The following is a 13,568-nucleotide window of genomic DNA, read 5'->3' as shown; positions in this document are numbered from 1 at the left end:
AGCTTCTCCAGTCTCTCCATATAACTCAAGTTCCTCAGCCCCCGTACCACTCTAGGAAATCACTTCTCCACTCGCACCAAGGCCTTAACATCCTTCCCAAGTGTGGTGTCCAGAATTGAACATAATACTCCACCTGGGGCCTAAGCAGTGATTTATAAAAGTTTAGTATAATTTCCTGCTTTTGTACCCTATTCCTCTGTATTTTTATATTGCCTCTGCTCATTCTTCCTACCAAAATGTACATCTTCACACTGTTTTAATTTCATCTGCCATACGTCAGCCCATTTTATTAGTCTATGTCCTCCTGAAGCCTATTACTATCCTCATTCTTTCCAAACTTCATTTCATCTTCAACTTTTAAAATTATGCCCTGTCTACTCAGGTCCAAGTCATCAATATATACCAAAGAGAGCAGAGATCCTAATACCAACTACAGAGGTCCTGCCAGCCTAAAAAACAATTGGATAGTGATGACTTCTGACCCCACCTCCCTCTCCACCTTTGTATTCATGCTGCCACTGTCCCTTTAATCCCATGATTTTATTAATGGTGGAGCAGGCTCGAGGGGCTAAATGGTCTACTCCTGCTCCTATTTCTTAGGTGTTAGCACTGATTTGTTGAAGGAAAATTGTGTTTAACTTTCAGTTATTGGTCCACACTTTTCCAAATGGCAATTAATTTTGTCTTGGTTAATTGTTTCCCAAAGTTTCCCACTACTGACCTGCGGCTGGCTGGCCTGTAGTTGCCAGGTTTCTCTCCTTTTTTTTGAACAGGATTGTCACATCTGCAAACCTCCAGCACCACCCCCACATCTAAAAGAAGAATGTGACCGGAGCCTCTGCAATTCCCACCCTTACTTCCTTCACCCCCCTAGATTACTTCCATCTGGACAGGGTGCCTCTTCTACTTGAAGGACTGTCAATCTTTTAAATACTTCCTCTTTATATATGTTTTATACTATCCAATATCGCTGATGCCTCCTCCTTGATTGCAACACTGACAGCACCACAAATCATCTCTTGCCAAGACTGCGGGCAACTTGTTCTAGACTTGCTTTCTAAATGGCTGCTAACAGTTCTCTGATAATTGGTCTGACTGAAGCTCCCAGAGATGCCACCTTCATACAGAATCTGTCAAACCAGAGCCTGAGGAGAGATGGGACCTTTTTAAAAGTGGCATTGGCAGCATAGCCTGACAGCTTGGGCAGTGCTGGGGAATTTTGGCTATAGTTACTGTTGGGATGGTGTTGGTTGCAGAACTTGTCTGTTCAGTATTTTAATATTAACTACATGTAATTATATACAAACGTACAGTAAAGGGTACAGACATGGAACACCCTCCATCCTAGGTCTTAACACATCTCTGGCTGACACCACACTGACCCTAGTTCTAAGTCATGTGCCTTCTTACATCACCATGCGGGCGGTACTGCACTCAATCCCACATTAACACTGCATATATCAGACCTTTCCAATACAGGTACAGGGCGAATATCACAAGGATATATGACTAGTGCTAGTTTACTGGTCATATATTCAGATATTATGTTTCGACTATAAGTGAGTTATTGTATTTCTGAGAGCTATCTGAATGCTATCACCATTATTAGTTATTGGTGAAATTTCAGTGAGTTACTATCAGTTTCTGGTGGAATCATAGTTCCACTATTGACTTTCCCTCTGGCAATCCCTCCCCACCCTTAATTTTCCTTCTCTGCCTCCTGGTTCTTGGAACTTCTCACACCACAGCTGTTAGTGTGAAATATGGAGCAGATGCTTAACTGCAAGATCAACCTTTACACTCAATGACAGGACCTGAGCTTTACACTCAATGACAGGACCTGAGCTTTACACTCAATGACAGGACCTGAGCTTTAAACTCAGTGACAGGACCCGAGCTTTACACTCAATGACAGGACCTGAGCTTTAAACTCAGTGACAGGACCCGAGCTTTACACTCAATGACAGGACCCGAGCTTTAAACTCAATGACAGACCCTAAGCTTTAAACTCAAGGACAGACCCCGAGCTTTACACTCAATGACAGGACCCGAGCTTTAAACTCAATGACAGGACCTGAGCTTTAAACTCAAGGACAGACCCTGAGCTTTAAATTCAATGACTGGACCAGAGCATTAAACTCAATGACAGACCCTAAGCTTTAAACTAAATGACAGGAGCTGAGATTTACACTCATTGACAGAAGCCAAGCTACACACAAATACAGTGTGAATAAATGATGAGGTGGGCTGATTAAGTAAAGAATGATAATTACTTGATATGTCACTTTCCCAGCATAGTGTTTAATGGTAAATTCAGGCAGAGGCATCTTTGGCTTTGAGTACAGGGGGTTGTTGACATGGTGATAGTGACATTTTTGCAGGAAGGTGTGGTCAGTTGCCTGTTTTGAAAGAACAGAGTATTACAGCCACACTGCCAGTTATTCAAAAGCTCAACAAATCCTACAACATTCAAACAGTCATACATACGAAGAGTTTACAGGCTGATACACATTGTCCCTATTGAATGTCTGGTAAATTTGTCTCGAGCTTTGCTGATAATGCTGTGTATTTTCCTGTTCAGAGTTGGACAGGGAGCCTGCTGAAATTTGCAGTAGGGATCAGGAAGGAGGCTGATCCAAAAGGCAGTCAGTCACTGGGAAAGCTGCCCTCTTGCACAGCAGCTCTTAAGAACACTGGTTCCTTCCCATTACCTTCTGACAGATAAAAAGGGGCAAAAAAAACTTTTATAGCCCCATTCGCAAATATATCCCATCCTTTTCTGAGAGTGCTAACTCTCCCTGGAGCACAGTTCCTGAAGGTGCTGACTCTCCCTGGAGCACAGTTCCTGAAGGTGCTGACTCTCACTGGGGTACAGTTACTGAAGGTGCTGACTCTCACTGGGGTACAGTTACTGAAGGTGCTGACTCTCACTGGGGTACAGTTGCTGAAGGTGCTGACTCTCACTGGGGTACAGTTGCTGAAGGTGCTGACTCTCACTGGGGTACAGTTCCTGAAGGTGCTGACTTTCACTGGGGTACAGTCCCTGAAGGTGCTGACTCTCACTGGGGTACAGACCCTATAGTTGCTGACTCTCCCTGGAGTACAGTCGCTGATGGTGCTGACTCTCACTGGAGTACAGTCCCTGAAGGTGATGGCTCTCACTGGGGTACAGACCCTGAAGGTGCTGACTCTCACTGGGGTACAGACCCTGAAGGTGCTGACTCTCACTGGGGTACAGTTCCTGAAGGTGCTGACTCTCACTGGAGTACAGTTCCTGAAGGTGCTGACTCTCACTGGGGTACAGTTCCTGAAGGTGCTGACTCTCACTGGGGTACAGTCCCTGAAGGTGCTGACTCTCACTGGGGTACAGTCCCTGAAGGTGCTGACTCTCACTGGGGTACAGACCCTATAGTTGCTGACTCTCCCTGGAGTACAGTCCCTGAAGGTGATGACTCTCACTGGGGTACAGTCCCTGAAGGTGCTGACTCTCACTGGGGTACAGACCCTGAAGGTGATGACTCTCACTGGGGTACAGTCCCTGAAGGTGATGACTCTCACTGGGGTACAGTCCCTGTAAGTGCTGACTCTCCCTGGAGTACAGTCCCTGAAGGTGCTGGCTCTCACTGGGGTACAGACCCTGAAGGTGCTGTCTCTCACTGGGGTACAGTTGCTGAAGGTGCTGACTCTCACTGGGGTACAGTTCCTGAAGGTGCTGACTTTCACTGGGGTACAGTCCCTGAAGGTGCTGACTCTCACTGGGGTACAGACCCTATAGTTGCTGACTCTCCCTGGAGTACAGTCGCTGATGGTGCTGACTCTCACTGGAGTACAGTCCCTGAAGGTGATGGCTCTCACTGGGGTACAGACCCTGAAGGTGCTGACTCTCACTGGGGTACAGACCCTGAAGGTGCTGACTCTCACTGGGGTACAGTTCCTGAAGGTGCTGACTCTCACTGGAGTACAGTTCCTGAAGGTGCTGACTCTCACTGGGGTACAGTTCCTGAAGGTGCTGACTCTCACTGGGGTACAGTCCCTGAAGGTGCTGACTCTCACTGGGGTACAGTCCCTGAAGGTGCTGACTCTCACTGGGGTACAGACCCTATAGTTGCTGACTCTCCCTGGAGTACAGTCCCTGAAGGTGATGACTCTCACTGGGGTACAGTCCCTGAAGGTGCTGACTCTCACTGGGGTACAGACCCTGAAGGTGATGACTCTCACTGGGGTACAGTCCCTGAAGGTGATGACTCTCACTGGGGTACAGTCCCTGTAAGTGCTGACTCTCCCTGGAGTACAGTCCCTGAAGGTGCTGGCTCTCACTGGGGTACAGACCCTGAAGGTGCTGTCTCTCACTGGGGTACAGTTACTGAAGGTGCTGACTCTCACTGGGGTACAGTTACTGAAGGTGCTGACTCTCACTGGAGTACAGTCCCTATAAGTGCTGGCTCTCACTGGGGTACAGACCCTGAAGGTGCTGAATCTCACTGGGGTACAGTCCCTGTAAGTGCTGGCTCTTACTGGGGTACAGTTACTGAAGGTGCTGACTCTCACTGGGGTACAGTTACTGAAGGTGCTGACTCTCACTGGGGTACAGTCCCTGTAAGTGCTGGCTCTTACTGGGGTACAGACCCTGAAGGTGCTGACCTTCACTGGGGTACAGTTACTGAAGGTGCTGACTCTCACTGGGGTACAGACCCTGAAGGTGCTGACTCTCACTGGGGTACAGTTCCTGTAAGTGCTGAATCTCACTGGATTACAGGAATAGAAATTTTACCTCCTGTCAATCCAGGGACAGAGGTCAATTTTAATGTTGATTTCTGCATCACTGCTGAGACCAGGTAAATCAGGAGCACAATTCTAACTTGCTCTGAGAAGTATGGAGGGAGAGAGCTGACACAGTATAACAGGGAACAGAAATATACTTTATATACAGCGCAAGAGCAAGACTGACTGATAGAGAGAAAAGAGAGTAAATATGAGACAGAGGGAGAGAGAGAGGGAGAGATTGAGAATCAGCACGATCTTTAAGATAGTTTAAAGTTGTGCCCTTTAACAGGCTATTGTGTGTTTAACAAGAGGCAGGAGTGGTTCAGATCCGCATCCCTACAACCTGTGGGAAGGTGCTTTGGTCATCCAATATCCTAAGGATTCCATGAGGCTTCTGTGAAATAAGATCAAGGCAAGCCTGGTTGTCACTGAAAGTAATTTCCTTCCAGTCGATCTGTTCTCTGATATACTCCTCCTGTAAAAGGAAAATATGTTGAGCTAAAATCCTCCAAATATGAAGAAAATAAACCTGGTCTAACAAAACAGGGCAGTTGAATCCCAAATAATTTTCACATTTGCTGTAATTTTCTCCATCCCCACTCTAGGAAATGTTGATGCAATTTGGTTTGATTACAGGAGTCTCCTTCACAATCTCACCACAATGACCTGTCTTCATGGGTGAACATAACTGATGGCTGTTAAAGCCTATGACTGAACTCATGTTCATACACACACACACTTTCTAGAATTGAGTAGGATTCAGGAGCAAGGGCCCTAACTAATTTTCTCCTCACTAGGCCAAGGACTCGAAGGGCAGGGTTTTCCCCTCGTTGGGTGGGAACGGTGGGCGGACCCAGGAGCAGCCGCAAAACGGTCCGCCACCCATGATCGGGCCTCGACCACGATTTCACACTGGCTGGCCAATTAACGGCCAGCTAGCATGAAATGTGCACTGAGAGGCTCAGTGCTGCCAGGGTGGGGGCGGGAGGAGCGCGAGCGCTGAAGTGTGTTCATGCGCGGGGGTGCGCTCACTGAAAACTCCCTGAAGGCACAGAGCTGCCTCAGGGAGCTGAATATTTTTAAAATGAAAAATAAAGGATCAACAAATAAAACAAACACGACCCCACATGTGACTCAGTCACATGGAGAGGGACCTGTTAAAAATGAGTTTAAAAAAATTTAATTGATTTTTCTATTCACTGTAAGAAACCTCATCCCACCCGCGGATGAAATTTTGCAAAAAATGCAAAGGCCGCCTGGCCTATTCACCCACCTGCCAACCGTAAGGTTGGATGGGCAACGAAAAATTCAACTTAATTACTTGCTTAAGGGCCTTAATAGGCCTCTTAATTGTCAGCGGGCATGCTGCCGATTCTTGCGCGCGCCCGCCAACCGAAATAACGCGCAAGTGCGCGATGACGTTGGGACGCTCGCCCGACGTCATCATGCGCTATTTCACATTTCGGGCGCATACCCACATGCCAAGCTGGAAATCCTGATCTAAGAGCGCACAAGCTTTGTAATTGCAGATCGACTGGTTTAGCACATACTGTGAAATAAAAAATTTCAAACATTCATGAATTGCATGGTTCAGTGACACTTTGGCAGGGCTTCCGTTCATTGCCCCATAGGGGAAGATCTATTATGGAATTAAAAGGCTGAGTAGTGTAACTGTACATTGACCCATTATTATATGGTCCCTGTCCAGGAATAGGACAGTATGTTAGCACACCATTATATAGTCCCAGTGGAGGATTGGGATAGTATACCTTTATGCAGTCCCAGTACAGGACTAGGACAGAGTTTCAGCATGCTATTATGTAGTCTGAGGGAAAGATTGGCACAGTGGCCAGAATTTTCTGGCCCCTCCCAATGGCAGGGTCTTTTGGTCCTGCTGAAGTCAATGGCCTTTTGAATGGCCTGCTGCATTTTCACCCCCCTTGCCACCCCCCCCACCATCTCCGCCTCAACGGAGCCGGGAAATTTTACCCACTTTGGCACACCGTTATCTCGTCCCGAGGTAGGTACACCAAACAGCTGAGCCTCTCATTGCTGAAAGAGAGGAGATAGAATGCAGTGCATTTGGAGCACTAGCCGCCTGAAATTAAAAACAGAAACACTCAGCAGATCTAACAGCATCTGTAGAGAGAGAGAAAACAGCTAACATTTCATGTTAATGATCATTCATCGGTACTTACTGACGTGTACACGCTCATCTGGCAAAAGAAAAATAGAGATGTTAATGTTAAATAAAATTAAAAACAAAACCTTAAACCTCCTACCTGCTCCAATTTGAAGATGATCTTATTGAAGAAGTATTGTAGGTACTCATTAGCATAATTAATGCAAAGTTGTTCAAAGCTGTTAACACTCAAATCCTGTAAATGAAGTAAAAGAATAAGTGGAGAGTTTAGGGTTAGAGATATCAGACTGTATACAGTGTGTGTACAGCAAACATGGGCTTCAGAGATTTAAGGGTAGTTTTATTCAAAGCCTCCTTAAAACTTGAATTTGGATCTCATCACTCTATGATTTACCATCCTGTCTGCCTTTTCTCCTTTATTTCTTTCAGACAGGCAGATGTAACATGGAGCTGCTAAAGGAGGGGACAGGGGAGACAGGAGGAGATGCAAATCAATGAATGAATCTGGGAAAGTTTTGTATTGAGATCTGTTCCAACTAAAGTATTTTTGTGATTTGGTCAAGGAAAATACATAAATAGGCTTCAAATGCGCTTGCTTTTTATCATAACTAAATTATATTCAGGGTAGACATCGATGGGAGTTTGTGGAAATGCGGCAAGACCAGATTACTTCAGGGTTTCACTTGTTTTTCACCTGGGCCATTTGGGGAGAGGAACATGGTGCGCTCACCTGGTGGGTCAGTGTGGATCATGTGACAGAATTCCTGGATTATTGCCCTTAGCAACTCTCGGTGAAAGAGGACCCTAGGCCACCCCTTGTGGCTTGTGTTGCTACAGCATTGGAGGTGGGATTTCTGCCATCTAATACAGAAATATTAATGTTAGATATTTTTGAGGCAGCCCAGTGATGCTGCTGCCTTGTCACATTGTACCTGTCCTTCTTGTGTTTAGCACCATCCCAATAACTGTCCATTATAGATAAAGCACTGGATCCACCCACAAGAAAGTTATCCTTATCGACTGAGGGTGGTTAATTTGTAGTTGTACACACCATAACTAATTAACTTAAATATGCAAGTCTCACAACAAAACTCGTTGCTTGACACATCAAATAAGCACTTTTCTGAACAGTTTGAGTGTGGGTTTTTATAGTAATCCAATTAAAGTTTTAATATATCTTGCAACAGTATCTGGCATTACAAGAAAGATACTGCTTAAATGAGTTTTAGCTCTGTTTTAATCTGAACCTCCCCCCAAATTTAAATTCTAGTTTCATTATTCTAGGTTTGTTGCCTCATCTGCTATTTTTTGCTGATAGAACAGAAAGCAATCCCAAACACACATGTAGGGCAGAATTTTTCACTCTTGAAACTAAATGTGGTGGCGGGTGGGATAAACCTGCCCATCATGGCAGGTTTCCCTGCCAGATCGCCTGCTTTTCAGCTCATTACTTATGTTTCTCGTGATGGGGCAGCTGGGATTCATCTGTCCCGCCGTGACTTCATCAGAACATCTTTTCGGGCACCATATTTAAACCGCACCCATGCACATCGTTCACTGTCTGCAGCCCAGGACTGGTCGTGATGAGTGATGGCCCTGAGAAGGAAGAAGCCTACTGCCCCCAAGTTCAGCGACAATGCACTGGGGGCACTTCTCGACACTGTTGAGGTTCGCTGGGACATAATTTACCCCTGGTTTGGAAGCAGATCGCCAGGGCAGTCAGCGCCAACGCTCCTCAGAAGAGGACAGCCCTCCAGTGCAGGAAGAGGATGAATGGTCTCATCCCTCTGCTAGGTTAAATCAACCTTCTCTTCACTCTCAATTCTCATACAAGTCCATCAGGCAGTCGTGGGGTTACAGTCCACAGGGATCTCACTGCCATCACAAGGGACATCACCACTGACTCTCACACACACTTTGTCATCTTCACGTCTTCTCACATCCTGTCCCGCTCACATCCTCACCCCTTATAGAGGTCCACACAACACCCACAGAAGGCAGGCAACCTTATCATCTGCCTTGGCATTCGTCCTGCTCACAGTCTGACCATCTGTCTTTACACTGGAAAAGATAACAAAAGGGAGAGATCCCAGACCGGAAGGGGGAATGCCTGAGCTCAGGCTCCTCACTATCTATAGTGAGGACCGAGACCGTGCCTGTACCGAGGGTGAGACCAGCGTCTCCCAAGCTAGTGAGGATCTATCACCAGCTCATCATTCACCTGATGAAACTGGTGAGTGCTTTGTAATGTTGGTGACTATGCAACCAATCACTCACTATCTCTTTCTTTAACAGGTACCTGCAGTAAAAGGAAGAGGCCCACCAGCAGCCAGCCCCTCAGCCCCCACGCCATCTCGGATGAGGATCCTGAGGACCCACTGGATGTAGAGCTGTCACTGTGTTCACCCTCTACCAGCGCAGAGACACGCACCTCAGTGGGACCTTGTTGTAGAGCAGGCTCAGGATCACAATCTGGTGAGCACAGCACAGATTCGAATCAACAGCAGGTGGAGGCAGGGACATCCAAGGTCATCGGCACTCAGAGGACTGCTGGAGTCCAAGCTCCTGCAGAGTCTGAGTCAGGTGACGAGCCTCTGGACTTGGCCCTAACATAAGTGTTGGAGCTGCAAAGACAGACACGGGAACATCGGGTAAGGTTGTCAGATGCTGTCACCAGATTGCAACAGATAGTGGAGGAGGCCGTCCGTGTTCAATGTCATTGTGCCAACATGCCAGCGCATCGAGGTCAACACTGGGAGGATGGTGGCCACCATGGAGACTTCTGACCAGGACATTACGACTGATATGTGCAAGGACCTGCACTCCATTGTTCTAGGCATGGGTGGGATCCATCAGTGGCTAGGTGAGAGGGGGGTGCAGGGCACCTCGACCTCCCTCCAGGTGCCCCCTCTCCTCAAGGAGTCAGGGAGGGGCTGTCTGCCACCCAGATGGAAGATGACCATCAGCTGGACACCCTAGGGCCATCCACCTAGCTGACTCTGAGAGTGTCCAGCTGCTGCCAATCCACTCTGCCTGTGGCCCCAACAGCTGCAGCTCCACAGGCTGAGGAGGGTGCACCTGCCCCACAGTAGGAGATTCAAAGCAGGCCGGGGCCCTCCAGGTTTCAGCCCTCCAGAGGATGCCCGCCAAGGTCATCACAGACAACAAGGCATTGCAGTCAGCAGGCTGCCTCCACCTCTGCTGTGGATATCGGGGATGCACCAAGATGTAGTGGTGAAGTAAGAAAAGCTAAGAAATTTGATTCATTCCACTTCTCATGCAGTGTATGCTTCTTATATTTGATGATATGCTCCGTGGTCAGTCAAGTGTTGCAGATGGACCCTCCCCCCACTCCTTCCTCACAGATGTCCCATCATCTGCCTCTGCTCTATGGTTTCTCGAACCATTTCATTATAGTGCCTGACCCCGATGTTTCTGCATTGTAGAGTGCTCAATGTGGATCTTAAAGGATTAGGTAGTGACACGAATGAAGTTGGTGCATCTTTCATTGGCCTCTACATACCTTCCGTCAGCCTTGATGCTCCCTACATATGGACCAAACTCGGAGCTCCTGTCGGCCTGCTGCATTATCTCATGTCCGCGTGAACATCTGAACATCATTCCAACCTTCCCGCCTCCATGATTTAGAGCAATGGACATCGCTGATACATGTTGAGCCTAGCGATTCCTGCTAGATGGTTAAAACTGCAACATAGGAGTTGTGCGTAAAGGCCCCAGATGCCTGACTTGGACATGGGAGGATGCAGCATTGGGCCTAAAGGTCAATTGACATGGTTGTGTACTACTTACAATGGCATTGGTGTGACTGGCTTCCATGTGCATATGTCAGACTATTGGAATGAAAATGTGGAGGGCTCAAAAGGAATCAGAATGAGGCTCCGATACATCTAACGTGTACACTTTATTATCAATGATTGGGGTCCTTAGACCTAAATGGAGAGTCTGCATTTTTGGGCCCACAAATACCAAGGCTAGGCTGCATGGAAAGTTGGGAGACTCTAACTGAAGGCATGGTCATGAGTGCTTGATAGATATCAGACTATGCTGCTCCTGAGGCTTTCGCAATCCACTGAAAGGTGAGCTGAAGTGCAGCCTATCATCCATTACTGAGTGTTACAGATTATTCCTGAAGATGTACCTAATGCTGGGGACTGAGTATGATGATGAGGCCTGAACACTTCTCTTGCATGAACGGTTGCCTGTGCAGACAAAACACATTATGGATTCAGAATCAACCTCAGACGTGAAGGCGAGAACCACTGAGTGATGATTGTCCTCCTTAAGATGCCTTGCCAGACTGCAGGCATACTGCCACAAGTGCACTGATTGCTGCTGCTGCCTCTAGAAGGCTACTGTAAGCAGTAGAACAGTGCTGAGATGCTAGAAGAAGCTGCACCATCTCAACTCTGCTCATGAGAGGCGCCATTGGAGTTATTATCCCATAACAGAAAGGCCGCATGCTCCAAAGGCTGCCTCATGTTCCAAGGATGAGGACATCATGATGCAACAGTGTAACTACTCACTCAGAGGTTGATGTGCTGCATTGAGATGATGAAGGTTACAATGAAGGTGCTAAGGTGGACCCAGTATGGAGGGCACTGGTGAAAGAGGCTGCTTTGAGCTAGTCGTCATCATCTTCCTGGAACCTGGTGGCTATAAGCATCTCACATGCACACCTGCCTCATATGGCCTGTGCTATGGCCTCTTCCTCTGGAGCCTCTGTTTACTTGCTCTCATCAAGCTCAGCCCTCTTGAAGTCTGCATCAATGGAAGAGAGGTGCAGCTCCTCCATTTCTCGTTTTAGCAAGGCATCCGCCCCCACTTTGGAGCACCAGGTTACGTAGAGCGCAGCAAGCCATGATGATGTGGGAGGCCCTCTATAGAGAATTCTGGAAAACATTGCCTGACCTGTCCAGACATCGAAAATGCATTTTCAAAATGCCAATGGTCTGCTCAATCAATGAGCATGTTGCAGAATGAGCAGCGTATTAGCTCTCCTCTGTGGTACTTCGCGGCTGCTGAATGGGCATCATTAGCTGTGTCTTTTTGGGTAACCTTTGTCACCAAGGAGCCAACCCTTTATGCGCTGAGGGCCCTGGAAAATCTGTGGCACCTGCGAGTGACTCAAGGTGTACGAGCTGTGGGAGCTTCCAGGGTATCTCGCATTTACCTGCATAATTTGCTTCTGGTGATTGCAGACCAGCTGTACATCGAGGGAGTGGAACCATTTCCTGTTGATGAATTGTACTGGCTGTTCCCAGGGAGTTCTTAAAGCCACATGACAACAGTCAATGGCACCTTGCACCGTGGGAATCCAGAGATTACTGCAAATCCCACTGCTCTGGCAGTCTGGCCGCCTTCATCTAGGCAGAACTGGACGTAATTGTGTGCCTTGTTAAAAAGGGCACTCGTAATCTCGCTGATGCACTTGTGAGCAGATACTTGAGAAATCCCACTGAGGTCCCCAGTGGAGCCCTGGAACAAGCCACTCATGAGGAAACTCAGAGCGGTGGTCACTTTGAGAGCCCCTGACAATGGATGGCCTCCCAGTCCCTCTCGTGTCCACTCTTCCTGGAACATGTGGCAGAGGCGAGCCACCATATCCCTAGACATGCAAAGGCATCTAGAACACTGTCTCTCACTCATCTGGAGGTATGAGAAATGTCTTCTGTACTCCCTTGGTCTTGCCAGATGCCTCCACTCAGTGGCTCTGTCATCCCCAGCTTCTGGGTCTCAGGATGAGGCTCTTCCCTTTGCCCAGCCTGCCAGTGACAGGCCCTTCTTCTCCTCCTCCTCAGTGGCCTGATTGCCAGGAAAAAGTCAACGTTGTCTGCTCCATCCATTATGCACTTGCGCTCGTCTCTGCGGAAACATTGCACAGAAACATTAATGAACAATGGTCTACAATGGTCACTTTCCAGTCATGAACTAGGGAGTCATTGTGAAGCCCATGGGTTGCTTTCATCCCAACCATTACATCCCCAAATTGTCCCATGGAGCGTTAGTACTGCCTTCTTGATCAACAGTAAAACACTCAGCCCCCCAAAAAACCCAACCCCACCTCCAAATGCAAAAGGCATGACAGGGCTTTGACATAGGAGCTTGGATCTGACTGAGTTCAGCTTCCAGCCTCACCCTGTGACCATCAAAGTCCCTCCCATTGTGCTGGAGGAGCACCATGTGCAGGTTTCCCTCCCTCCAATCACTCTCCTTCCTCCCCCTCTAGTCCTTGATCCCATCTTGATTGTTGTTGATAACCCTGTCCTCCCCCAAACCGTTTGATGTTGATGTCCCGATGCCCCATGTAAACCTGACCCCGCCCCAGTTTGAGGCCCACTGTACTATGACTTACTGAGACCCACCTCCATGAGACCATCGAGTGTCCGCAGCCCCCAACAACCCCGCTCCAACCTCCCACATTACCTGTTCCCCATCTATAGGCTGCAGATGCCTCCCCTGTCTATGATTGTGCCATCTGTGGCCCAGTATCAAGCCAAAAACCCCTAGGACTGATTTGGGTGAGGAGCTGACTGCGCCCTGCACACCATGCTGGGCACGACTGACACAGGACTAACAGGCCCTCTCCCTCCCTGGACTGGGACCTAGACAAGCGTGACAAGCAGAACACAAATTGTGGTGC

At 47.9% G+C, this 13,568-nt stretch overlaps 1 protein-coding gene across 1 annotated transcript in view; it reads right to left on the bottom strand.

Annotated features, from left to right (window-relative positions):
- Positions 1–13,568, bottom strand: part of myo15aa (myosin XVAa) — a 169,076-nt gene that overhangs the window by 117,449 nt on the left and 38,059 nt on the right. The window contains 3 exon segments of the mRNA XM_078559219.1: positions 2,274–2,399; positions 5,108–5,239; positions 7,047–7,142. Of these exon segments, the coding sequence (XP_078415345.1) occupies positions 2,274–2,399; positions 5,108–5,239; positions 7,047–7,142 (354 nt within the window).

This window comes from Cetorhinus maximus, chromosome 15 (assembly GCF_964194155.1).
Source record: "Cetorhinus maximus chromosome 15, sCetMax3.hap1.1, whole genome shotgun sequence".
Taxonomy (NCBI): Eukaryota; Metazoa; Chordata; class Chondrichthyes; order Lamniformes; family Cetorhinidae; genus Cetorhinus; species Cetorhinus maximus.
Note: the sequence above shows the minus strand (reverse complement) of the source record. Positions and strands in the feature narration are given on the sequence as shown.